We start from the raw sequence: 27,355 nt of genomic DNA, 5'->3' as shown, positions 1-27,355 counted from the left end.
AAAGATATCTGAGCAACAAGTCTGAAGGTCTCCTCCTATTTATACAAGTCTTTGAAACATGAAATCCTTTTGAAAGTATTCCATCTATTGGTGTTCAGCAAATTATGTTAAAAAAAGTAGGGGTAAGAAAAGGAATTACAACGCGGGGACAAAGTGGAAGTTCAAATAATCAATCAATTTAGCTATTAAGATTTTTAAGTCGATTTGTATGATTCATACTATGTCACAAAGAGAAAAGTCAAAATAAAACATTTGTGTTAAACCAAATGTTTCGGTCCGGTCCACTCTTGGTCTACTAGAATATATATTTCTTGTTTTGATTGAAAAAACATGAATAACTTATTTTATATATATTGTCAATTTGTGTTAAAAAAATAAAATTACTGATTCAAATGAAATTTTGCAAAAATACGAAGTAATCAAAGTTTATTAAATCAGTACTTGAGATGAACAAAATTAATTAAGAAAAAATAAATTTTGTAATGTAACAGAATCTGAAAAATTTAAACAGAAAAATATCAAGTCTACTGAATTTCCCTCTAGTATTCGAGGTTTGATTTGGAATATGACCTTCTAGGATAAAATAATCTCAATCACCAGAGTATAGATATCGAAAATTCTGGTGTCAGCGAATCACTCAACAACAGTAAAATACACGAAGTAATTATTGTGTAGAAGAAGAAGAAGGGATCAGAAAAAATCGTAAGAAAATTTTGAAGAGTGAATGGCATTTATAGTCATTTCCAAAAACGTCGGGAAATTTAAATAAAACGGAAAAGTTTTTTAAATCAAACAAGTCGCGTGCGGATCCGAGTCAAGTCGGGTTAATCAACTAAAAAGTTGATTCGATTAATTTCAACTAAATAACTGAAAACGTTTCGGTTATCAACTAATTAATTGAAAACATTTAATGAAATTAATTAATTAAATAAATAATTAAATAATTAAAACAAACTTTGTCCAAAAAAGGGGTCCCTCTTTCCAACCCTTTAACAATTAATAGGAGTGTTTCTCTATTTAAACTCTCCTATTTTTCTTTTCACCACCGATGAGGGACAAATGCTTTTTTATTAAAGCAAAACAGAATTTTTCAATTTCTCAACTCTTCAAGCTCAACTTTTTAAGTTTCTCTCTTTCCCTTTATTTTCCATCAATTTTTGAAACATACCCAACAATAATATAAATTACGCAAAAAATAATACATAAATAGTCACATTCCATACCATACTAACTTTTTTCCTAATTAATCACCGCATAGAAATATAATGATCAGCAATTTTACTGCAACTTGGTAGTGCATCCAAAAATCTGTTTAGAATATTTTAAAAAGTGTTGCATTGAGTCTTGGACATGGATATTTGTTCTTCAAAGATACTATCTTTGACCAAAACTCCCTTTCTTTTTTCCCCAAACACATTCGTATTTTGTGATACCAATATGATTGAGTCCCATTCAAAGAATATTTCAATTTATTCCAAGGTTCACTAATTTTGGACCATTTCATTCATCCATTCTCATAAATCTAATTTTACATTTAATGAACAAATCAATCGTCACACTAATATCTATTAATTTTGTGATTTTAAACGTATATCGAGAATTTTTTTTTCTTGAAATGAAAAGGTCAAATATTAAGGGCATATATTAGTGGATAAATTATAGTAAAAATGGTCGTTAATATTTTATAACTCATATGTCCATTAATTAACTTGCCATTTGCACTCTCCTAGGGTGCGATCGATGGGGAACCTGGAAAGGTGATAAATATATCTAACGTTTATCACATTTATCTACGCATATTACCATCCCTCCTTCTATTATATGGAGAAGACTTATTCACCCATAAATAGTGGTGTTTCTTCCTTAGCGAAGTATCCCAAGAAAGATGAGAAGGGTGGAATAATAGTTTAGTGTGTAGAAGAGAGAGTTGATAAATGAGTAATTATATGTTGAAGGTGTTCTTTTGTGGAGTCTTGCACTCTTCAACTAATTCGGAGTTGTAGGACGTTGTTGGGTTGTTGTGTCATGGAGGGAACAAGTCAAAGAGATATTTTATTGGATCGGTGTAAATTATGCCGCAGTAGGCTTGTATCTCTCTAAAGAGATCTAGATATCTGTGTCTCAACCTAAAAATTTGTTTATTTATTTTTGTTTATTTTATTTCAATGGCAATTTATTGTATTTGTGGTATATTACACCAACAAAAAATATATTAAAATGTAATAATTGTTTTTTAATTTTGTGGTTTTAAACATGTGAAAAGTTAAAACTAAAAAGTTTTTAAAAAAGGAAAAAGATATTTTTTTGAAATAAAGTAAAAAAGAAAGTAGGAAAACAATTAGAACGACGACTGTATATTAACTATAGGCTTAAGTCATCGACCGACCCTCAAAGTTGTCCGCATAATCACTTAGACACCTCAACTAAGATTTGTACCTATTGAACACCTAAATTGTTCAAAACATGTACTTATTGGACACAAAATGCTGATATGGCAAAAAATGTGTATTGCACTTTCCTGAAGCGCGTGAAAAGACTTAAAACAGTGTCTTTTTTATTTTTTTAATATTTTTTTATTCTTTTATTGACACTTGGCATTATAATTAACTTAAAAAATATTTTTCTTCTTTTATTTACACTTTTTTTCCAAAAAGGAAAGCACTCCACTCCCTACCTATCATCTTCTTCATAATTTAGTTTACAAAACTTTCTTTATTTTAGCTCCAACATTATTTTTTTCTTTTTTTTTATATACAAAAAATTTATATCTTCCAAATATGAAGATAAATGAAATCAACTATGAAGATTCTAATTTGAAAGAAAGTCTTTGTATGATATATTTCAAATCTCATAAAAATAAGGAACAAATATGAAGAAGATGAAAGAAGATAAATGATTTTTTATGTATAAAAAAAGTTAGCCGATATTTATTTATCACAATTTTCGAACAAAGATTTTTACTCAAATTCATATGTGTTCATTAAATTTATCAAAAATGATATCAAAAAATTTGAAAGAAATAATTTTGGAGCTATCAATGTCATCGATGTAGAGTTGAATAACCACCAACAAAATTTTCTTTCATCTTTACTCTTAGTATGAAATAAATAAATAAATAAATATATATATATATATATATATATATATATTTTTTTTTAAAAAAATAATCTTGAAGTTATTGGAAAAGAATAAGATTTTGTAATTTGAGAAAGAATGTGTTTTGGGGAAAAAGATGAAGATGAAGATGAAAGGGGGTTGGGTTGGGGTGAGGTAAGGTGGGGTAGAATAGGTTGACATTTTTATTTTTATTTTTATTTTTTAAAAAATTAGATATTAAATGTGTGTTTTTTTATAATTTTCAGGGTCCAATATCAAATGTTATTTTTTAATTATTCATTTTGCCACGTCACCACAAGTGTATCACATACTCTTCACATTTTTTTATGATTATCAAAAAATATCTAATAAGAACGGTTTTTATATAGGTAAAGTTATTTAATTGGTACTAGTCTTAGTTAAGGTGTGTAAGTAAATTATGTAGACAACTTTAAGGGACCGCCGATGACTTAAGCCTTAACTATATATCCATATGTGTGCCATGCATGCAAAACAAATTAAATACAGCAAAACGTAGATCATCTAATTGGGTTAATAAGAAAGCAGCAAAAGGTAAGGTGAATAAAGAATATGAATATTCGAAGGAGCCTTTTTAATCTTTAATTTTTTGACAGTCAAAAAGTACAAGAAACTAAAAGCCACAGAGTAGGAATGAAACTTTCTCAACTCTTTTTTCTCATGAAATGAGCCAAAGCTCCAACAGCAAAAGATGAGTGTTTATCACAAAGTTTGAACGTATAAGATTCTTTAGACCTTATATATTAAAAAAAAAAAAAAAGGTCAAAGAGAAAAAATAACAATTAAAGTGTACTACATGTATATGTGGATGTAGATAGGGAATTTAATTTTGGATATTGATGGATAGTCCCTTAAACGGTATGATCCTCAAGCCTTATTTCCAGGTTGTAAATATATGATAGTTGTGGATCCGGCTTCGTTTCATTACCCTTTTTCTCTATTTCGTTAAGTGTATGTCTAGATGAGAGGCATGTGTTTTACTTAAAAGTGTAAAGGTCAAGATTATATTATATTAACAAATACTGTAATCATAGTTAAGTCAACTAATTTTAAAAAAGTATTATCCAAATTTTGATTGGAATTAGAATATATCTCATACAAAATTTGATATTTATTAATATCATTATTTCATCTTATATATTTATATCTAAAATATTAAAATTGTAAAAGGGTACGTTTATATTTAATGAGATAAATAAAATAATCTTAAAAAACATTTGCATTTTCTTTTATTTCACAAAAAGAAAAAGATAAAAGAATATTTTTATAAACCAGAGTATATTTTTCCTTTCAAACACAATAGCCACATTTTCTCCTTTGGAATAATTTTGATTATTCACGTCTAATTCTAACAACCTTTTGTCTTTACATTTTTAATTTTTATTTTATTTTATGTTCTTTCATTTTATGATTTTTTTCAACTTTCACTACAACAAAACCAATTTTTAGCGGTATTAAATATTGACACTATAAAGTGTGTTAACGTCTTTACCAGCATTAGTTAAGTGTTATTAGAACCAATATCGCTAAAGGCTTTAGGAACATATATAAAGAATTTTAGCAGCAATTAAAAATTAAATGTCGCTAATGGTCATTTTTATTGTAGTGTGATAATCTTTTACCTTTTGTTTTGTTACTCAACATAGTATAATATTTCAAAAACATAGTTTACTAGTGCAGAAAATTGTTTAGTTGACTCTCACCTTAAATATCATACAATTTAATATTTAAATACAAAAATATAAGATGAAATTAATAATATTAATAACTATTAAATTTTGTATGGAATATACTGTAATTATTATCAAATTTGGAGAGTTCTAAAATTAGTTAACTTAATTATGATTATGATATTTGTGAATCGTAGAATATATATACATATATATATATATATATATATATATATAAATTTATTTCCTTCGTCTCAATTACATGACATCGTCGAACCAAACATAATTAATACTTACTAGTAGTTGATTTATTTTTTTTTGCAATAAAATGAGTTCTGTATTAATAATTTAATATTTAAACAGATTCAAACGATTTGTTATAATATAGAAAGTTATGAGTTCATCAAACTTATAAGTATATACATATATATATATAGAGCTCGATTGATCAATTAATCGATTATTATAACTGGGAAAAACGTAATTATACCTAAGTAAACGACGTTAATTCATGCATGCATGGAATGCAGATTGAAAATAACGTGGGCATGAACATGGAGCTAATATAGCATCGGCCTTGCTATTTCAATTTTCAGTGCCATTGATACATTAATTATTCGTTTGTCTTTTTATCCAACCAACTGGTTGAACTTTTTTCAGAAATATTTTAAGAAATTCAAAAAGGAGAATATAATGGCACCACATAAATAGTATGGTAAAAAAAGAAGCCAAAGTTTGACTAAGCTTTCAGAAGTTGTGGTGCCGCAAAATCTGATCGAAAATTGAATTAAATCGTAAATTAAGTTAATTTAAAAAAAAAATTGACTTGTGATTTAACTTGGTTTGATATTAGAAAAAAATCGTATCTATATTTGGGTTGGTTTGATTTTAACTAAAAAAAAAATAACCCCAGACCAAACCAATCCAACATTATATATTTTATTTTAAAATTTATTTTATACATAAAAGTTTTTACTTTGATATAATTTTAAAATATTTCTTATATTATTTCATAGTTTTATCTTTTAATATATTACTTCAAGTTTAAAACTTAAAATTCGAAATGGTCCAATAAATATTATAGTTCATAGATATTGATAATTATAATAATAGTTAGATCAAAATCAAAATTAAAAATTAATACAAAAAAAATCAATTCAATTTTAAAAATGACAATAATATTGAATATTTGTTATTTAGTTTTACATTGGCTTAGGTAATTAAAATACATAATCTAATTTTATTTTTTCTCATATACTTAGTAATGTAACTAATACTTATTAAACTTATTTTAACATGATTTAATACTTTTAAATTATGATCGTTTTGACTTTACAATATTTATTTTATATGATTATTATTATTATTTTTAATTGAATATTTTTATGTCATCAATACTCATCTCTCCATTATGTTATTAATTAATTGTATTTTATAAAATTAATTTTCTTAAATTTTTTTGTTCCATTATTCTATTATTAATTATTTGTATTCTTTTCAAAATAATAATAAATACATAACTAATTTCTTAACAAACTAAAATAATGACATTTTTAATAAATGTCAAATATTGCTATTTTAAAAAGGGAAAAAGCTCAAATCTACCATCGAACTATTAGAAAAGACTTATTTATATCATCCGTTAAAAATTTAACTCATAGAAAAGTGTATATTTGATTCAAAAACACCAATAGAAAAGTGTTAAACCTCGTTTGGTGTGTACAAATGGTTTGGCAAAACCCAAGTTTCAAAAAAGGGCATGGATAAGTCTTTTCTTTGACAATAATGACATAAATGAATCAAATTTTTAACGGATGATACAAATAAATTTTTTTCTAAAAATTCGATGACATATTTGAGTTTTTTCCTTTTTGAAAATATTCCGGGCTTCTTTTACATCCCTGGCCCCCTTCTTGGTAAGTTATGTATGAAGGCCCAATTAAGACGATGGGTCACAAGCCCAGTTTTGAGCCTAAAATTGGCTTCTCACAAATGGATATGATTTTTTCTCAAAAAGCTATGTAAGTTAAGCTTTCAGTGGCATACTATTTCCTTTTTTTAATTTTTTTTTAATAAAATGATTTATAATTATATATATATTTATTACTCATATTTAATAATAATTGAAAAAGATACAGGGCCGGGGCACCAACAAAAGCAAGTTCACAAAGGACATCGATTTGTCCTTTCAGAATTGTCTCATTTCATATATAATAATCTTTTTTAGAATATATATATATATTCCACTTAATTAGGCGAAGATCATTCTTCCATCATTTACAATCAATTTCTGGGCCCATTAACTTGGCCATTAAAAAATGTCAAAACATGCCCTAGTTGCTCATAAAATTATTTCTCACAGATAATTAATTTAAGAGGTGGACACAAATTTATAATAATATAATTCTAATATATAACTATCAAAGTGGGATTATAATTTTAATAAATATGTGATCTGATGGACTTCAACAATTTTCTCTATAAAATTTCAAATTACAGTCTTAAGATAATTTTTTTTTAGATTTAATAGTAATTCATTGAAAAATGACTATAATTACTAATAAAAATAAATTAAGAACTAAATAATAAGTTCATTTGGATAAATTAAGAAAAATCAACTTTATATATATATATATATATATAAAAGAGAACATTTGGCCCGTCTACGTAGCATCATCACAAATTAAAATTCACTTTTAATTTATTTATTTTAAAAAATAGCATTTTCCTTTCATAAAAAAAATGTGACTTTTATATAAAAAAAATTGCGACTTTAATAAAGAGTTGTGATTTTTATGAAAAATTATAACTTTTATGGAGAGCTGCGACTTTTATGAATGGTTGTAACCTTTTGAAGGGTTGCAACTTTCGGTAAGACCCAATAAATATTTGTTCACAATACTATTTGTTGTCTATAAATAGATGGATTTCCTTTCATTTTAAAATAACGAAAAAATTCTGAGCCTCTTCTTCCTCTTCTTCTTCTTCTTTGCAGTTACTTAGGTTGAATGATTTAGTGACACCATTGCTTATGTTATAAATCCTGATATGTATTTTTACAATTATTACTTTATGCTTATGTTATTAAGGATAAATAATAAGATATAATAATTTTCATTTTTCTTTACATTATAATCTTTTATATAGGATAATATAGTGTTTTAATTTTAATAGTTAATAAATTTTATATATTTTATAATATTAAATTTTCACGCAAAAGACAAATAATTTTACTAGTGAATAAATAAACTTAAACGGATCACTAACTTATTGATTAATAATCATAAACGAGCATAGGACATGAGAAGAATAGGCCAAATTTTAGATCTAGAAAATATGCGTTTTACATGGGTTGTATTTGGCCCTATATCGCTGCTAGCTACTAGTAACCTAGCTTACTTACATCCAACGCCGAAAAACTTGAATGCTAAAAGTTTTTCATTATTATTAGACTTAAATGACTTATTATATCTCTAACATAATATTTAAGAAAATAGTAAAAAAGAAAAATTTAAAACTTATTATTTAAAATTAAATATTTGTCAAATTTTTATTTATATATTTCTTAATTTTATATATAAATTCACAAATTTTTTGACTATTGATTTGCATATATTTTTATGCCTATACAATGTGAGACTGTGATGTACTTTGTCATAATTTTTTCAATATGCTACCTAGATCGTATTTTAGAAAATTTTACGAGAAAATAAACAGATTGATAATTTATTAAACAACGGTCTTAAAATGAGATATTCGACCAAAGTTTATGGTTACATTCATATAGACTATAGTACTATCTTTTATGTATTTTTTTCAAGATGTGTTTTGTCACATACAATTATTCAACTTAAATTAATATTCAAGGGTATATGTTAATTTATTTGTGTGCTTTGTATTTGGAATAGTAAGTGTAGGTCCATAAGCTTCACCACCCACCCAGCAAGAGGTTATACCTTCAAAATATGGTCTGATTATACCAAAAAAAAAAAATAGAGACATAAAAAGAATATCTTTATATATTATAACCAATAGTTTTTAGTTTAATGATTAATGATTAAATTTGTCCAATGACGACGATAGTTTGTGAGGACCAAATATATTATTTTTCAAAATGTGTCCGTGTGACTAATGATATTCCACTGAACTACTTTTGTCATTTCTGTATAATCTATGATGTTAATTAATTCTGAAAACTACAAAGAAAATTGCTATAGTTTTCAATCATTTCCTCAATTTCAGGTATATAAGACTTAAAAAGAAAAAAGATGGTCCCTTTGTATAAAGATATAATATACTCCGTGACCATATATTTAAGATTTTTGTTTATTTAACCCTAAGAAAATAGCATGAATTTAAATAGAAAAACAATAATAAAAATTTCTGATTCATTGAACTTGCAATATTTTGACATTGTCAACATTTTATAGTTATTATTGAAGACCCTTTTGGTCGGTACATGACTGTCTAGCCATTCTTATGGTTACACTAATTCTTCTGATTGGTTGACTACATAGAATTGAATTTATCTACTTTCGATGTTCATACTAATTTAATAATTTATCTTAATTTTTGTGTATTAGTTGCTTGGAAGATAAAAAATAATAATTAAAAAATGGGAATTGCCAGCTCTTTTTAGAGAAAAAGATACATTATAAAATCAAGTTAATTATTTAAAAGTTTGTTTATAGAAGAATAAATCAAGGTACAGATCAACTTCCTAGGTACATTTTGATGCATTCATGTGTAAGTTGACACTACAAGATATGGCATGTGATCCATAATTAAAATAAAATAATGCAAAAAAAAATTATATTTGTGTTATCTGTGAAAGTTAAAAAAAACAAAAGAAAAAATATTTATTCATTGAATTTTAGATTTTCAGGGAAAATAGTAGTTTCTGTTATAAATTTATTGTGTTATGTGGATGATTTATTAGAGTTATCCAACAATTAATTGGATTCATGTATTAGTGTTTCCAATGTGATAAGATTTTAAGGTGATATGAATCTTGATGATAACTATGTATAATTCCAAGGTGATCTTTGATTATGATTCTCAATACTATAAATAAATATATAATTCACCATTGTATACACTTGAATATGAAGAAAATTTATTTTCTTCTATCTACTTCTTTTATCTTCTTCTGATTATATTCTTATAAGCTTGATTTTATAACAATTTCTTTTTTTTTTTACAAAAATAAAAAATATAAAGATAAGAAAATTTAAAAATCGATATTCAATCGAATTGTCTTTACACAATATTGTAACGTTGGTCATATCATTGTCCACACACTGGTAAAAATCAATCCTTACTATAAAATCTGCCCAACAATTTATTTTTTTTTAAAAAAAAGAAATAGATAAGAGAAGAAAGAAGAGACGGAAATAACAAAAACTGTTTCTAAAAATTATTAACTAATATTATTGGCTTTGCGAATTTTTAATAAATTCCTTTAAAACAGTTGTTATTTTTCTTTCTTCTCCCAAAACACGTTTGTCATTGAAAAGTTTGTTTTGTTTGAAATAAATTCATAAATTCTTCAAAAACGAAAAATAAACAGAACAAATGGGCTTTAGAATTAAGAGGCCGCCATATCAGAAAAAAATTGATACTGGTCCCTATTTCCATCGTAGAGTTAACGGGACCACTTATCTGATGCCACGTAATACGTTACCATTGAAGGTGACACGTGACAGGCTGTGTAAACACATTTGATTAACTTGTGGGCAATAATTCTCCTTTTATACGCAGGATAATAAAATGCCAGTACCAATTTATACGATAAATCTTTAAATTTTATGAGTCAAGTAAATTAACTTTTTAATATACCTCATAAATATACTGATTTATTATTTAACATAATATATAAATATACAATAATTTTCTAAAAATGAAAAATATTCACATAAATTGATAAATAAAATAATAATTTATATTTTAATATATATGCAAAATCTTTTTTATTCGAATATGAAATCACTGACATCAAAAGTTAAAACCTAACTGATTGTATAAATATTTTTGCGCAATATCTATTGCGCGTATAAGAGTGTGCGCATGAAATCGATGGCGTTGAGAAACCGTTAATGGTGCCATGTATGACAAAGTCACAGCGAAGCATAAGTTGGAAAATATTTTTTAAAAATCTCCAAAAATAAGAAGGATACATAAGAAGAGAGAGAAGAAAAGGGTGTAAATAAGAAAAGGGAATTGGGCGGTTGAAGGGGAAAAGTTTTGGCAGATGATAAGTCATCTTCTTGCTTCTACGTTCCAACCTCTCTGTAACCCCACTTTTTTTCAATCTCAACATTCTATCTTAATTCTCATTATCAAAATTTCTTAAATTCTTCTGTACCTACTTGTTCTGTAACCACCATCATCATCGACCAATAAATTTTATATTATATACTCATAAACACGTTAATTCCATATATAACAGTAACATTGCTATTCTTTGTTTCTCAAGTTTTTCTCTGCATTTTCCTCACAAAGATTAAGGGAATTCGAGGTACGCGATTTTTATTAATTCTTTATTCTTCATGCTTCATTGTCCAAAACAATGTTGTAGACATCGAAATTTTTATGTTTGTTTATCAAAATGTAATTAATTTATGAAGAGTATATTGAAGGAATGTGGATATGATCTGGAAATCCTTTTGAACATTCTTACGTTTGAAACAGGGGAAAGGAGTAATTAACAAGTAAATGCAGAGTTATAAATTTAATTCCCTATTTAAATATTGCACTTTGAAATATTATTTAATGCTTCGTGTGCGGTTTAATCTTTTAATTTATTGCTCTGTTACTCTGGAGGAAGAAAATATTAATTAATTTTCCCTTCTGTCTGTAGAAGAAACAGAGACTCAATGCCGGAATTTGCCATGGATGGATCAATTGTTGATGGAAATCAGAAAGAACCTAATGGCCATTTTCTACCTCATAGAGAAATTTTCGATCAGGGGTCTCCGAGGAGTCCGTTGAGTACACATAGTCGCGAAACAGAGTCGATTGATCTGGATATAAATGGGGGTGTTGATACTTCAATTGAACAACTATACAATAATGTGTATGAAATGCAGAGCTCCGACTATTCTCCTTCGAGAAGGAGCTTTCTATCGTATGGTGAGGAATCGAGAATTGACTCTGAGTTAAGGTACCTTGCAGGGGGAGATTTTGGTGAATTGGATAGTAAAAAGGGGCTTTCTGAGCATGATAAAGTACACAATGATGAGAAGTTGGGAAAAATTAAAACATATCCAGCAAGTCCCAAATCTGTTTGGTCTGCAAAGGGAAAGAAATATTCTCCTTCGCGAACTGATTCTCCAATAGCTAACAAGCCACCAAGATCAAGGAGCAAGTCTTTTAATGAAAAGCCTTCTCCGAAGAGATTTGGGAATTTGAAAAAGCTCAATGCAACTATGTCCATGAAGAATGAGAAGAATCCGAATGCAAATGAGGATTCATCTAAGGCAGGATATTTAGGACCCTATTTACTTAAACAAGCCAGGGATATGATTTCAACAACCGGGGAAAATGTTCAAAAGGCTCTTGAACTAGCCCTTCGAGCCATGAAATCGTTTGAGAGTTCTTCAAAGGGTAACAGCAGTTTAGAGTTTGTTATGTGTTTGCACGTTGTAGCAGCGTTACATTGTCGATTAGGGAAGTACAACGAGGCAATTCCGCTGTTGGAGCGATCAATTGAAATTCCTGACTTGGATGTGGGACAAAATCATGCACTCGCAAAATTTGCAGGGTGCATGCAGTTAGGTGATACATATGCAATGCTCGGACAGTTGGAGAATTCGATACTGTGCTATACTGCTGGCCTGGAAATCCAAAGGCAAGTTCTTGGAGAGAAAGACACGAGATTTGGCGAAACTTGTAGGTATGTGGCTGAAGCACATGTTCAAGCTATGCAATTTGATGAGGCTGAGAAGCTTTGTCAGATGGCACTTGACATTCATAAGGAGAACAATTCATCAGCCTCTCCTGAAGAAGCTGCTGACAGAAGACTCTTGGGGCTTATCTACGATTCGAAGGGTGACTACGAGGCTGCTCTTGAGCATTATGTTTTAGCAGGCATGGCCATGGCAGCTAATGGCCAGGAAGCTGATGTAGCGTCCATTGACTGCAACATTGGTGATGCATATTTATCTATGGCACGGTATGATGAGGCTATATGTGCTTACCAAAAAGCTCTTACTAAGTTCAAGTCTACCAAAGGAGAGAACCATCCTTCAGTTGCATCGGTCTATGTACGTCTGGCTGATTTGTATAACAAGATAGGAAAATTCAGGGAGTCCAAATCATACTGTGAAAATGCACTTCGGATTTATACTAAGGCCGTCCCTGGAAGCCATCCAGAAGAGATTGCAAGTGGTCTTGTCGATGTATCTGTGATCTATGAGTCGATGAACGAACCTGATCAGGCGCTCAAGTTGCTTCAGAAGGCCATAAAAGTGTATGGAAATGCACCAGGACAACAGAGCACTATTGCAGGAATTGAAGCCCAGATTGGGGTCTTGTACTATATTCTGGGGGATTATATGGACTCGTACGATTCCCTGAAAACTGCAGTATCGAAATTCAGAGAAATTGGAGAGAAGAAGTCTGCAATTTTTGGTATTACTTTAAACCAAATGGGACTTGCATGTGTACAACTTTATGCAATTAATGAGGCTGGGGACCTATTTGAAGAAGCAAGGATAATTTTAGAGACTGAATGTGGACCATATCATGCAGATACATTAGGAATCTATAGCAATCTTGCTGGAACTTATGATGCTATGGGCAGGTAATTGATGTCTTCGATTGTCATATTACTATATCATGTTATGTTTGGTTTCTGTTTTTTTTTTTCTTTTTTTCATCATAACAATGTAATTGTTTGCAGGACGGATGATGCAATTGAAATCTTAGAATTCGTCGTCGGAATGAGAGAGGAGAAACTGGGGACAGCAAATCCTGACGTGGATGATGAGAAGAGGAGATTAACTGAGTTGTTAAGAGAATCAGGGAGAGTGAGGAGCAGGAAATCAAGATCCCTGGAAACACTTCTTGGTAACATGTCTCATATTTTCCTCCAGGATCAAGAGATTGATATACTAGAAAGATGAAAGAATAAGGTCTTTGTTGTCATGTTGGGGCATCAACTTTTTGTACATTTGGATAAGACAAACTAGGAAAATAAAATTGTCTTATTTGGGCAATGAGGAATTGAGATTCTTCCTGCTTGTGGTATACGGTTTGTACTAGAAATGAATGTAAAGTTTTTATTTTCATTGTCAGAATAAAGTCTCTCTATCAATTCGTTCTTTGTGTATCTTGAATGTTAATATAATCGTTACACTTAAATTCTCGATTTCTTTGTTGTCATTTCTTTATCAATTTGTTCTTTCTGTATCAATGCGTTCAGCGCCCTGATCCCAACTAATCTGCATTTAGGGTTTAGGACCTCCGACTAAGGGTGGAGGACTACTGTCCATTCCACTGATACCCTGGATGGTTCTTGGTGCAACTTGAAGGCTAATAGAATAATGGTAGACTTGAGTTTTCAATTTTGATTGTCAAAATAGATAAAGTTTCTCTATCAATTTGTTCTTGCCATGTCTTGAATGTAAATATATTAGTGTTGGACTAAAATTTTCAGATTTCATTGTCAGAGTTGATAATGTTTCTTTATCAATTTGGTCTTTTTGTATCTTGAATGTAAATAGAATATGCTGGACTTTTGCTATCCTTTTGTTGTCACATCTAGCTCTTTAAGTTTTAAGGAACTTGCAAGGCAAATCAGTTCATGCTTACACTTTAGCCAAATAATTTTCTAGTTCGTCCTTTTCATCTGATTTAGGATTGGGAATTTCACCAGATTGATGTAGTTCTGTCATCCCGTTAAGTGGACACCCATCTTACCTAACATTATACAATTTGAGGATATCTAATATAGTAGAAATATTTAGGCAGCAGTGTTAGACTCCCAACTATATTGCTTGCACCCTAGTTTTAAGCGTTGTTTTGTATATACACAACCATTCAACAATTGATGCACTAATAATATGGGCTTGTTCGCCAAGAAATGCATATCAACACATACTCTATCCATTTGAGGAACTACGATTCTTCAGGCTTTGGTTCCAGAAGTACAGGGATCTTCTCTTTCTGATCCCCACGCAGCACTTCCACAATTACCTGTTCATAACATCAGCCGTAAGCTTAGCTTTCTACAATTTCCACAAATGTAGTTCCAAGTTTCACTACCTTTTCATACTGAATACTTTCCAATTATCTCATAATTACTGGAAGGAGAAAAGCTAATGGAAATGTTAATGAAAAAGTATGTGCAAGTATACAAACTTGGGGAAAACAAAATATTTAGCAAGATTGATAAGAGAAACATTACTACTGTCAATATCAAGGTCAAATACCTAACTATTCATATTCTTAAAGACCACTTAAATAAAGTTGCAGAAATAAAAAGGAAGATCAACTAATAAAGTTTCATGCAAGCAAAGGTGCAATTCCAAATATGATGTTTATCTAAAAGCGTTGCGAGTTGGTGTATGCTTGAGAAATTCTCTGTACTCCATATGAATTCTAAGCCAACAATATAGATGAAAATTTTTGTAATAGATGTATGAGAATTACCTTTTCTCCAACTTTGCATTGGTCAAGAATTCTGTACAAGTCGGTGCCATTAGAGACCTTCTTTCCATTTATAGATGTGATTATATCACCTAAAATAAGTCTTCCGTAGGAATCACGTTTAGTAGGTAGAAGACCCTGCATTTACAAGATTTAACATCTCATATTCGGTTTCTCATCATGTCGGTCACAAATTTATACTGGCTTGTACAAACAATCACATGAAAGAAAATCGGTAGGGTGATATAACTGGTGGAAACTGCTGATAATTATAGTGTATAAAAGGAAGGAGAAACTGGTAAGGAATGTCAAGAGAAAAGATACAGGAAATAACATACTGCTTTGCCTGCAGGACCATTTGGAGGAGCATCCAGGACAAGTACTCCAGTGACTCCCAGTTGCTCAACGGACTGATCAGGTGCAAACTTTATGCCCAAAATTGGCCTTGTGACTTTCCCAAACTGCACTAACTGATCAACAATGCCACTGACCTGAATAGGTAAAAATCAAAATCATCAGGGAGAGACTACCACATCGTAGTAGAAGCAAGGGCAACTTTCTGAACCACAGGGTGTAATAAATCAGTTTGCTTTATATGGGGAAGTATGTTTAACCTAAAAGTTTCAATCAGCATTGCAAATAATAAAATTCTGAAAGACAAATAACAACTTACAGTATCAACTGGAATTGAAAATCCAACACCTGATGATGCACCGGAAGGAGAATATATAGCAGTATTTATTCCAATAAGATTTCCAGAACTATCTAGAAGTGGCCCTCCACTGTTACCAGGATTGATTGCTGCATCTGTCTGAATAACATCTTGGATTGGGCGGCCAGTAGCCGCAGAATTGATTTCTCTCCTAAGCCCACTAGAAACATATAAATTGATCAGTGATGTTAAAGAATATGCATGATCCATAGCATTAAGTTAATCCATATCCAACACAGCTTGCTTATGCATATGTATCCATTTACCATGACATATGGTTAGTATTTATGTTTGCTTCTTGGAATTTATGGGTGCAAGGCACTCAACAGTGACAACCACGTCAACATCACAAGGCTAGTCTTACAGTTGAATACACGGAAAAGATTAAACAAAATTCTCTACTTCATCTCCGTTTTAAACAATGGAAGAAGTTAACGTCATTTTTACCACGACTTTGAGTGGCTAGATTCATTTATTTCATCTCCTATCTTCACAGAAACATAGTTAACACCATTTCACTGGAATATCTGAACATTAGGAACCTGCACACCATAAATGAAATGTCTAAATACCTGATTACACCAGTGGTGAGTGTATGATCAAGTCCAAACTGCAAAGATATTTACATTATAAATCATTCATCATGTGTTTAACATATGAAACATAAAAGAGAAGTAAAATATTCATGTTTTATAGTAAATTTATATGAATAAAGAGGAAAAAGAGGTGTGAAGTGGTGGGGTACCTAAACACAAGAAACATATACTCATTGCAACAAGAGATTTTCAATGTGTAAGTCAACAATTGTTTTAGGGCCCTTAAAAAGTAATTTGATTTAAGTGCAAGTCAGTGACACATTTTGGCAGAAGTTGGAGCACTACAGGGGGGGAATTGTTATGCTTTAAACTAATGGGAAAAGAAGCAGTTAAAAATATTAGCAGGCGATGAATGTTCAGAAGTAACAGCCAACTTTCAGATACTGATTCTTTAGCTGGAGAAGAAGGTGCGCTTACAAGCAAGCAGTTGAACCAGAAGACTGAACTAAGTTGTACTTGCTATCAGTTGTTTTTTTTCCTTACTCGCTGTCAGTTGGTTTTTTTCCTTACTTGCACAAATTTTATTGATAACAAAATGCACTAGCATTCTATATGCAAATTAATACTTTCTAATTGTTGTAATGCTCATGAACGCCTGCAAGACGATAGTTTTCCTCTAAAGCGAAAGCTGAATATAGAATGGCTCAAACTAGGTTTAGAGAAGGGACAACAGAGCAGATAAAAGTACTATTATTACATGAACAGAATTCTCTAGCAGGTTTGTATTTCGTCACATACTGGATTTCCAATAGCAAATACTTTTTGACCAACGAGCAAGTCTGCCGATACGCCAATTGGTATAGGTCGCAACTTGTCTTTTGGTGCATCAATATGCAACACAGCAACATCTTTATCTTGGTCAAATCCAACAACTTTTGCATCATAAGTAGTTTGATCAGCAAGAGTCACTCTGAGCAAGACTAAGACTATATTAGTACTAGCAATTAGAGCGTAAAACCATAATTAAGCAACTAACAGACTGTTCAATCCAAACAAATTCATATCATGAAAAAAATTGCAGGTTTCCTAATACTCCACGATTAGCTAAGACAATCGAAGTTGTAGAATCATGCTAGTATAAGAGCAGTCAGATAGCATATAGAAATAATATGAGGACTGTGGCAAGGAACTTGAAACTGAAATCATTTAGGCAGATACTAATAAATAGAAACTTGTTTAAATCAGAAAAATGTGTTTCCAGTTGCCAATTAACTCACCTGAGATCAGAAGCACCTCGAATCACATGATAATTAGTAACAATATTTCCATTTTTATCCCAGACGAAGCCTGACCCAGACCCTTGAGGCACCTCAAATACATCCAGTGTGAACATATCCTGCCTATTATATCACAAACGGAATCCAAATTAACCAAACCGGAAAAACAAAGGTGGACGGCAATTACAATAACAGGAAATACATCTAGCAGACTTTCATCTAGCACTATATCTACAAACTCAAATGCACGTGAATTACTAACATATAAGGAAAAAAAAAAAAGGACCATCCTCATTGATAGATCACCTGGAAGCAAGATTAGTAATATACACAACGGAAGGTGTATTCTCTTGGAAGAGACGAACAGTAGCAAGTTCATCAGTCTGCAATTTCCTGGGTGAAGTGACTACAAAAGCCGAGGCAGGGTCAACGTCTGCTATATAGAGAGAGAAAGACAAGGCAACGGAAGTGCATGCCACAAAAATACTATCCATAAGCTTCTTCCCGTAGTTGGACTGGTCACCGGAAGAGGCATAGTTAGAGCAAATACGCCGAGCGCAGACCACACTGCCGGAGAAACCAGGTATTTTCCGGCAGAGTAAAGACTTAGCAAGTTGAAATCGATCTGAGCCGGAAAATTTCCGTGCCGGAGTTGTGGAGAAGCAAGCAGAAGAAGCTAGGGAGTGTGAAGATGCAGCCATTGTTAAGAAGACAACTGGTGAGAGCAAAGAGGAAGACCCGATTGACTTGGTTCTTCCGGTTCGGGTGCTCTTTCTAATATTGTGTGATCTACGTTCTCAACGTGACTATTACTCATGTGTATGCTACACCACTGGAGTAACGCTGCACCTTAATGGCCCCCACTCTTTGATAAGTGAATCGCAGCGCCATATTATGATTTTGATTTAACCCGTTGCAACAGAGTCAGGCCCATGGAACGTTCTACACTGGTCTGTCCACAATGGCACAATCTAGACATCATGAGCACATTCTAATTTTTGACATTTTACAGTTTAAAATACATTCTGCCAGTGGTGTTCGAGTTAAAAAAATTTATTAACAGAACTTAAAATATAGAAAGTTAAATGCATGGAGAAGTTTAAGATATTCAACACTCTACATGTCAGAAAATAATTTAAATATCTCATAAAAACTTTGAAAAAATGCTTATTTATTAAAAAATTTGTTCATATATATATTACTTTCATTTGAGAAAAAACTCATTAACGTCATTATGATTAAATTAAAAATTCATTTGAGTTCGCAAAATCATTTTATACACATAGTGAATAATAATAATTGTCTGATGTTATTTTCTAGTTTAAATAATGTTTGTGTGGTGAACATTAACAACATATCTAGTACAAGAGTGTGCATTAGTTTTTTCAATTCGATTTGAATTTTTGATTTTTTATTTTAACAAGGTATAACGCCAAATTAAAATTTTATTTTATTTAATCCGAACAGCCACGTCTCTAATCCAGCGTAGTCATACATTTAAGGACGAAATGTACGCGACTTTTACGGTAAATCAGTAAATAAATATGCACATGGTGTGTATTATCTTAAGCAAAAATCGGTTTTGCTACTCTTTTTAAATTTTGACTATATTTGAAATACAGTTGCAAATGTTGCTTATGTTTTGAATACCAGACCTAAAAATGGACTACTAGAGCGTCTAAGCCCATTTTGTCTTGTCGTCGTGACCCAATGGAAATTATAACATGAAGAATAATGAATAAAATTAAGTGCAAATAACAAAAATCACATATTTTTGAAGTAAAATTATAATTTATTTGTTAAAAGTTTATGATTACGAAAATTTTTCAAAACGGATACAATAATATGAGCGCTGATATATTAATCTAATGTGCGAGACTCATTAATTATTAAGTAAGATACATTATATTTTACACATGATACATTAATTTAATGTACATTTTATACATGATACACTAATTTGATGCGCGAAATACACTAATCTGATGCGTGAGATACACTAATCTAATGCGCGAGATACATTTTACACATGATATACTAATGTGATACGCGAGACACATTATTTTAAAAATTTATAAAACTTATAGAAAATAATGATAATAAGTAAACTAAAATTACTAGCTAATTGGACCTATTTTATAAATTTAGATGCCCAAAATGCATTTCTAATCTTCTTTGTTTTTAGCTTTAAGTGGAGCCAAGTAACGAATGGGTGTAAAATCTATCTTAAAAAAGGTACGGCCGGTCGACAGTTAAAAAACAGAGCTGATTTGACTGTCATTTTTTCCTAGAAATTTCCAAATCCAACTACTTTTTACATAGCATTTTTCAATTTTTATTTTAAATATATGGATAGTCAATTTTTATGATATATTATTACATGACGTTAAATTTACAAAGCGACAAAACACTAGAGCAAATGTCATCGCCCATTTGACATTTTGATCATCTGTACTTTTTCAGCAGTTCATACAACTGAAGGTTGTCGTAAACAACTCAAAAGTTTAGTCATGAATCATTTTGAATACCTAGCGACAAAAATCCGTTTGAATTGACTTATTTTTAAGTATCGTTATGTCAAAATAAACTTTCAAATGCTTATAAGCCCATTCAAAATCCATATAGGCTCTACGACTTCATATGAGAACTGTCTTTAATATTCCATGGTGATTTGCTTCTTTTTTTTTTCTTATATAGATTATTACTCCATTTGGTATTCCCAATCCATTAGCTTCAACTTATTCGAACTTTCCCATTTTAGAGTGGAACCCTAAATCTCTTGAAAGGATTTGCAAACTAAGACAAATTTTCCGCTTTGTAATGGATTGTTGTCTGACACTAACAAATGAGAGAAGCATCATGGAAAGTTAAACTAGTATAATTGTAGCCGAAAAGAGTGTTTGTAGATTATTATGGCCAATTTTTGGTCTACATGAGCAAGAATAACAGATTAAATCTGGGAATCCTCTTGTTGCTTGACGATCTCTCTGTCTCTACATGAGCTTCCAGTGCAGTATACTGGCCACATCTTTTACCTACCAAAGCCCACCACAAACGTATTTATACAAAAAGTAGTCTCCATTTTATTTATTTCAGAAATATAACAACGAGTGCTCTTCCATATTTGATTCATACATACATAATACATACAAACAACATACACACAGTTGATTTTGCGAAGCAAAAGTACTGTCAGGCGAAAAAAAAAAAAAGGAAGGAAATTGTGAGGGCCAAATGGTAATTGAATTAAGTTCATACGGAAAGAGGAGGAGAAAGACCGAACTCAAGTCCCCACAGCTCAAATCCACCCTTCACGAAATCATAGTAACCTCCCTTCAATGCCAATGTTTTCTTCACCAATCCTTCTCTCACGAATGGATACGTAAGCAGATTTCCAAGTGAAACGTTCACAGCTTCCTGCAACATTTTTCATCAATTATAAAATACTGCTATATATGTAATTAATTGATAATCAAAAAGTTAAATTTGAATTTTACCTTCTCACAAGCTGTGCATTGATGTGCAAATTCTTTCCCTCCGTGATCGGCCAGAACCTTTGCCTTGGCAGGTAAACAAATTTTTACCCAATCCTCAATAAAGGCACTGCGTATATTAGATTATTAATCAATCATCTGTTAAGGATAAGTGTTTTGAATGAATAGATTTATAGAGTGACGTACGTTGATTCACTACCATCTTCAGGTAGTGACATGAGACCTTTGATACCTCCACAAGCACTGTGGCCAATGACAACGATGTTCTCCACCTTAAGATGAAGAACGGCGTATTCAATGGCTGCTCCTACTCCAGAGTACCTGACCTGTAAAAATTCAATTCCATCTTTATTTTTAAAAAACACAATTCCAGAGCGAAATAATCGACTAGTTGATCGATTTGTAACTGACCTTGTCATAAGCAGGGACCATGTTGGCGATGTTACGAACCATGAATGCCTCACCAGGTTGGAAGTTGAGGACATGGGATGGGCAGACTCGTGAGTCAGAGCACGCGAAAACCATGAACTGTTTACACATTTAGGACAATAGAACTCATCAGAAACCGTACAAATCATAAAATTAGACAACAAATTAACAAGGAATTTGTACCTTAGGGCTCTGGCCCTTTGCTAGCTCACCATATAAGGCTGGGTTTGTGCTGTTGGTACATAAATAGAAAACAGGAAAAATTATCAGACACTAATAATGTTACAACATCAAATATGCAGAAATTTTAATTTGAATGAATTTGCTTACTCATATTTCTCAGTCTTGAAATGAATAAAGCCAGCTTTCATGTGCTCAACAGGGTCGAATGCCTTGCCGCCGTCTGCTGATTTCAATTCAGCAGTGATCTGGTCAACTCTTGCTGCAGCAACTGGTCCAAGTTCTGCTTTCTCGCTGTAATTGCAGAAAATAATTTAGACCATTATTATTATTGAAGCAATATTTCAGGTAGAAAAAAAAAAGATTTGTGGTTTGAGCACCATTACCATGATAAATTAATGCAGATATGGGGTAAAAAAATGATGATAGAATGGTAAAATTAATGCAGATCTGGAGAACTCGAAACCAAGTAACATGTTCATTGCCGGGAAATTGAATTTTACGAGTAAACATTGCATGATTATATTATGTTTTCTCTGCATATTCGCAAATTTTAACATTTTTTTTGTCTACGTATGTGTGGGTGTATGTATATTTTTTGGGCCCCACTTGATCGAGAAAAAAGTAGTGTGATTTAGAAGGTAGAGTCGTAGAGAGAGTACAAACCTGAGGAGTTTCTCGAGTGCAGCAATGGCTTGATCGTAGGATTCTTTTGCCATTTCTTCTCTCTGCAAATTCTAATTCTCATTAGCATTTTAGAAGAGGTATATATATAAATATAAGTTAATATTTGACCATAAATTTTGAACCAAATTTCAAAAATTTATCTTTAAATATCTGTTAATTTTTCTTTTCAAAAACTCCATTTTTCTCATTTTTCTGAGCATGTTTTTGAAAAATTCACTTCATTGAGTTAGTCAGACCACCTCTTCTTTTTATATGATAGTATCTATCGGTACTTTCAAAGTTGGAAGAAAGAAGGAAGAACTCAATTTCTTGGCTTTAATCTTCTTCAATTTTTAGACCAATTATTAGGAAAAATTTCACTTTCACTAAGTTCAAATAAAATGCTAAGTGAAGTATGATTATAGCAAGTGGTAACCACATTAAAAAGTGATGTAGATGTCAAAAGAAAGAAATGAAATAATTAACATAATGGAGTATCGATTTAGATGGATACCAAAACTAGAAATTAAGACAAAAACAATGTATACTAAATAGTTTCTATCCTACAAACTTGATGGTAGACTGGTACTTATCATTTTATCACTTGTAGGATGGGCACATACGAGGATACCCGTTGGATTATTGTAAGTAATAATTATTTTTTTTAAAAAAAAATAGAAAGCAAAAACATTATCCACATAATTCACAATACGGCCCTACATATTTAATATTCATTTTGCGAGAACCTCTACCTAATTGCCACCTCTATTTTGGTTCATTTTCAAATTTAATTTGTTATTTCCACCCTCTCGTCATCTTAAAAGTTTCAAAATACAAATTAGTACTCAAAAAAATCAAAGTAATAAATATAAGTAACTCAGTAAAATATCATATTTATTTTAATGAGTTCAAAATAAATTAAAATAACACTTATTTTAGGATTGCAATAATATATTATATGTCATTGAGTACACGCAATAGACGTGTACAATTTAGAGCGACATGATCAATTCACCTAACTTCAGGAGATTCATGGCCAAAAATAACAATACCAATAATAAAGGTGGTTAGAAACTAAAGTTTAGAACTATGCCAATATTGAATTTTCACGTGAACTAGCATGCATGGACACAAGTCGTTACAAAAAATACGATAAGACAAAAAAAATGTCTTGCTTAAAAAATAAATTAAGTAACGTCAAATATAAATAACTTGTTATAACAGATTAAAATACAGTGATGTAAGTTAAAAATTCGTACCACAATGGGGTTGATGATGGGAGTAGGGGCAGCAAAGACGGGCTCGTTTCTGATGAGACTTGGAATAGAAGAAGAAGAAGAAGAGTTGCCAAGCCTTGCGAAGGCAACGGGACGAGTAGGTTTCTTAAGGGAAGCTTGAGCAGGGGAGAGAGTAAGGCAATTGTTAATGGAAGCAGTTGACATTTCTCAATGAGCTTCCTTTAGCTTTTGCTTGCCCTTTATACTACTTTGTTACTAACTAGTAATAGTATAGCTAGTGATGTGTTCTTGATTATTGCTGCTTTTGAACTCTTACATATAACCAATCCAATAGACAATGTTGAAAGTGATGGCTAAGCAAATGAGAGCTTCAATCCATTGTAGATGAGGTTTGTACGTTGGAGATTCAATGTTGTATCTTACTTTTGCCTTAATATCATATGGCTAAGAAGCCAAGAACCTTACATTTCAAGAAACTAATTTCTTTTCCCTTTTCTTTTCTTTAGAAAAAAATAAATTAAAGGGATGTGGAGGAAAGAAATAGGATAATGGGGCCGGGGCAGAGCTAGGAGTCGGGTTCTGTCTTTTGTTGAAAAATTAAATTTTATAGAGATTGAGAATTTTTTTCAATGTATATATACAGTAAATGTTATTAAGCTTTTTTTGACTTAAAAATTCTGATTCCACTGGTGAATGGACAATGTTATACTTTTCGTAAGGCAGTACAAATTATATTCCCACCTACATTTGCACTCATTCTTTTATTTGGTTGTCGTAGGGTCATTATCATAATTTGGACATGCATATGCAATGACCGTTCGCCTCGGCAGAGTAACAATTATGGCCATAATCTCAATTTGGTACCAAATTCATCAGATTTAGAGACATAATCTCATTTGCAGAATATTCTCGTAGCAAAGCAATTATCCGCTTCGCACTGTGCTACGTACCTAAAGTTTTGCTATGGGTACGATAACTGATATACCAGACTTGCATCTTTCTCGATCGACCTCTCTAGTATGTAGATTCTTTTTCATTATATCGCTTCCAATATATTCAAGGATTAATTTGGAATAAACGTTACACAATTATATTAGATGGATTGAATCTCTAAATACGTGTATGCATGGAAGATCTATTTGTGAATACAATATCCAAAGCAAATTTTTTTGAATTCCTTCAACTGAGATTAACATTAATTTCTTTGAACAAATTACCAAATATCCCTTATCCGATCAATGCTCGCCACGTGTCACGATTAAAAGTGGTGAAGTGACATGTGTCAATATTAAAAACAAAAATTTATGACCACCTCAAACTCAAACAAAAAATCTACGTACGGAAGAAAAAAAAATGAATGGAGGATGGTAAATGAAAGATAAAAAAGGAAAAGGTAGTGGATGAGAAAAGATAAGGTCCTATCTTCAATCTAATGCTACCTGTGGTTGTACTTCAACATTTGCTTCACATTCTTTCAATTTTTATCTCATTCAATGATCAATTTGCTGGTGGAACTTTATAGTTATTATGACTATGGACCATATGTTTCTGCTACAGTATGGCCTAATTCTCCTTACGTGGAGAATATAGATGAGTTTTTGAATTAAAAAATAATATTTGTCGTAAAATTATTCACACTCAAAAAAAAAATTAAGTTATTAATTCATATCTAGCGTATAAAACATCAACTTTGTTAGATTAGTCATATATTACAAATTGACTGTTAATTTATTTACTATACGATATATGATATATCTCACCTTTGCATTATGATGACATAGTCCTCAATGCACGTTTAGAACTCATCTTAATAATAGTAGTGTTCAGGCTAATTTGGGTGCATTTTAACTATTACATAAGATACTTGTTATTTTTCATTAATATCGGTACAAATAACTAAGATTTATGTAAATAAGAAGAAACCATCTCTATTAGTCATATGATAGAGTCGGACTTAATCAAACTCTCGTAATATAACAAAAGCAGAGCAATATATTTGACCTAATCTCATAGTACTCTTACCGGCTAACTTGAAAATGAAAAAGAAGCTAATCCTTATCCTCCCCATGGCCCAAACTTTTCCAAATGACCTCCACGCGCCTCTGTTTGATTGATGAGGGAAGAAATTGAAAAATATATACTCCATAATTAGACATCTACCAAGATGAAAGCCTAGCAGAGCAAGACTATTTTCTGAGTGCCATGATATTGGAGGAAACCACAAAATTGGGGAAGGGCATCTCACTTAATGGATTTTTGGCCCCTTTTATGTCCTTAAGAAATGATCATTAAGCCTCTTTAGGCAATTTGAGAATGGCAAATTGAGTCATGGTTTCGACATATTAGGCACATAATTGTACATACATCATATTGTCAAATGACACATCAAACCCTATGCCAGGGACCCCCACCCCTTCTTTTACTTTTTTTTCGCCAAAAAAGGAATATATAGTTACGAGTTTAAGTTTTATATATATATATATATTTCAAATTTTAATTATTGTATATAGTTAAGCAATCTGGCCTTTATAAATCGAAATGGAAAAGAATGGGAAGCTTAAAGAGTGTTGTCATAATGTTGCAATATATTCCAAATGGAATGAATTATGTAAAATGTTCTACATTAAGTCGCTTTCTTATATCTGTATTTATATAGATCGTGAATAAATGGTTTTGTTAATATCTGTATTCAAGTATGTTGTAAACTGAAAAAATAGCTTAATCCACTTGTTATCAGAAAAAATCGACTAGACTACAAGAGACTTCAATTTCTTTTATTATAAAAGTCATCATTAAACTATTCATTTTTATATATTACATGTTTTTATAAATTGCAGGTTATTTATCTGAATAATATCTTATTACTTTGATTATTAATTTTTTGAATAAAAGTGAAAATCGAGTGCTCTTTTCATTTATAAAATAAAGAGTTTATAAATAGACCACTTTAAATTTTTTAGCAAAAAAAGATTTTTTTTATTATTTATTTGGCATTAAATAGCTACAACTTTTTATTTGAAAATAAATTTTTTTCTGATTTTCTCACTCAATTTCTTAATAGCTATCATGTCTACTTTTATTATTTCTTTTTTCTCTCTCCTTGTAATTTGTCAACAATTTTTTTTATGTGTGTTCTTTCTTATATTTTTCAATTCTCTCTTTCCCTTTTTTCTCCCTTTTTCAAGGTAAGAATTTCTATCTTTTTCTCTAAATTTTTTATTAAAAATCAATCATAATATTAACTCTTCACGGGTAAATAATAACTCAAATCATATAAATTTTATTTATATTGATTGTCATGTTGTGCCATTTTTTCCTATAAAATATGTAATAAATATTGGGGCCCTTTTGCCGGCCCTAGTCGAGCC

The 27,355-nt window shown here is 30.9% G+C and overlaps 3 protein-coding genes across 5 annotated transcripts; 1 reads left to right on the top strand and 2 right to left on the bottom strand.

The window, feature by feature from the left end:
* The first annotated feature begins 10,784 nt into the window (after window positions 1–10,784).
* Window positions 10,785–14,168, top strand: LOC101250357 (protein KINESIN LIGHT CHAIN-RELATED 2-like). Its single transcript, XM_004232246.5, has 3 exons — window positions 10,785–11,322; window positions 11,665–13,608; window positions 13,708–14,168. The coding sequence occupies exons 2-3, from the start codon at window positions 11,681–11,683 to the stop codon at window positions 13,928–13,930; spliced, it is 2,151 nt and encodes a 716-aa protein (XP_004232294.1). The 5' UTR covers window positions 10,785–11,322; window positions 11,665–11,680; the 3' UTR covers window positions 13,931–14,168.
* Window positions 14,169–14,768: 600 nt separating this feature from the next.
* LOC101250650 (protease Do-like 1, chloroplastic) lies at window positions 14,769–18,852 on the bottom strand. Its single transcript, XM_004232247.5, has 8 exons — window positions 18,287–18,852; window positions 17,981–18,103; window positions 17,502–17,673; window positions 16,740–16,777; window positions 16,129–16,327; window positions 15,794–15,946; window positions 15,459–15,593; window positions 14,769–15,002 (listed from the first exon to the last, which is right to left on the bottom strand). The coding sequence occupies exons 1-8, from the start codon at window positions 18,679–18,681 to the stop codon at window positions 14,925–14,927; spliced, it is 1,293 nt and encodes a 430-aa protein (XP_004232295.1). The 5' UTR covers window positions 18,682–18,852; the 3' UTR covers window positions 14,769–14,924.
* A 1,985-nt stretch (window positions 18,853–20,837) lies between these two features.
* Window positions 20,838–24,565, bottom strand: ca2 (carbonic anhydrase). 3 transcript variants are annotated; one of them, XM_069293140.1, is made up of 9 exons: window positions 24,009–24,565; window positions 22,750–22,811; window positions 22,234–22,377; window positions 22,087–22,135; window positions 21,886–22,002; window positions 21,661–21,800; window positions 21,478–21,583; window positions 21,264–21,397; window positions 20,838–21,015 (listed from the first exon to the last, which is right to left on the bottom strand). In XM_069293140.1, the coding sequence occupies exons 1-9, from the start codon at window positions 24,189–24,191 to the stop codon at window positions 21,012–21,014; spliced, it is 939 nt and encodes a 312-aa protein (XP_069149241.1). In that variant the 5' UTR covers window positions 24,192–24,565; the 3' UTR covers window positions 20,838–21,011. The 3 variants fall into 3 exon arrangements, with proteins under 3 accessions (XP_069149241.1, NP_001299833.1, NP_001234048.1); NM_001312904.1 differs by having other exon boundaries at window positions 20,864–21,015; window positions 21,239–21,397; window positions 24,009–24,400; NM_001247119.2 differs by lacking the exon at window positions 20,838–21,015 and having other exon boundaries at window positions 21,043–21,397; window positions 24,009–24,459.
* Window positions 24,566–27,355: the final 2,790 nt, after the last annotated feature.

Source organism: Solanum lycopersicum, chromosome 2 (assembly GCF_036512215.1).
Source record: "Solanum lycopersicum chromosome 2, SLM_r2.1".
Lineage (NCBI taxonomy): Eukaryota > Viridiplantae > Streptophyta > Magnoliopsida > Solanales > Solanaceae > Solanum > Solanum lycopersicum.
This window is presented reverse-complemented; position numbering and strand designations above follow the sequence as displayed.

Coding starts and splice junctions, on each gene's coding strand:
- LOC101250357 (XM_004232246.5), top strand. CDS start 11,681: ATGCCGGAATTTGCCATGGATGGATCAATTGTTGATGGAAATCAGAAA. Junction 13,609..13,707: donor ACTTATGATGCTATGGGCAG/GTAATTGATGTC, acceptor AATTGTTTGCAG/GACGGATGATGCAATTGAAA.
- LOC101250650 (XM_004232247.5), bottom strand. CDS start 18,681: ATGGCTGCATCTTCACACTCCCTAGCTTCTTCTGCTTGCTTCTCCACA. Junction 16,778..17,501: donor TATTTGCTATTGGAAATCCA/GTATGTGACGAA, acceptor ATATCTTTGCAG/TTTGGACTTGATCATACACT. Junction 15,003..15,458: donor AATGCAAAGTTGGAGAAAAG/GTAATTCTCATA, acceptor TGTTATGAACAG/GTAATTGTGGAAGTGCTGCG.
- ca2 (NM_001312904.1), bottom strand. CDS start 24,191: ATGTCAACTGCTTCCATTAACAATTGCCTTACTCTCTCCCCTGCTCAA. Junction 22,378..22,749: donor GCACTCGAGAAACTCCTCAG/GTTTGTACTCTC, acceptor CTGCAATTACAG/CGAGAAAGCAGAACTTGGAC. Junction 21,801..21,885: donor TGGTCCCTGCTTATGACAAG/GTCAGTTACAAA, acceptor GAATTTTTACAG/GTCAGGTACTCTGGAGTAGG.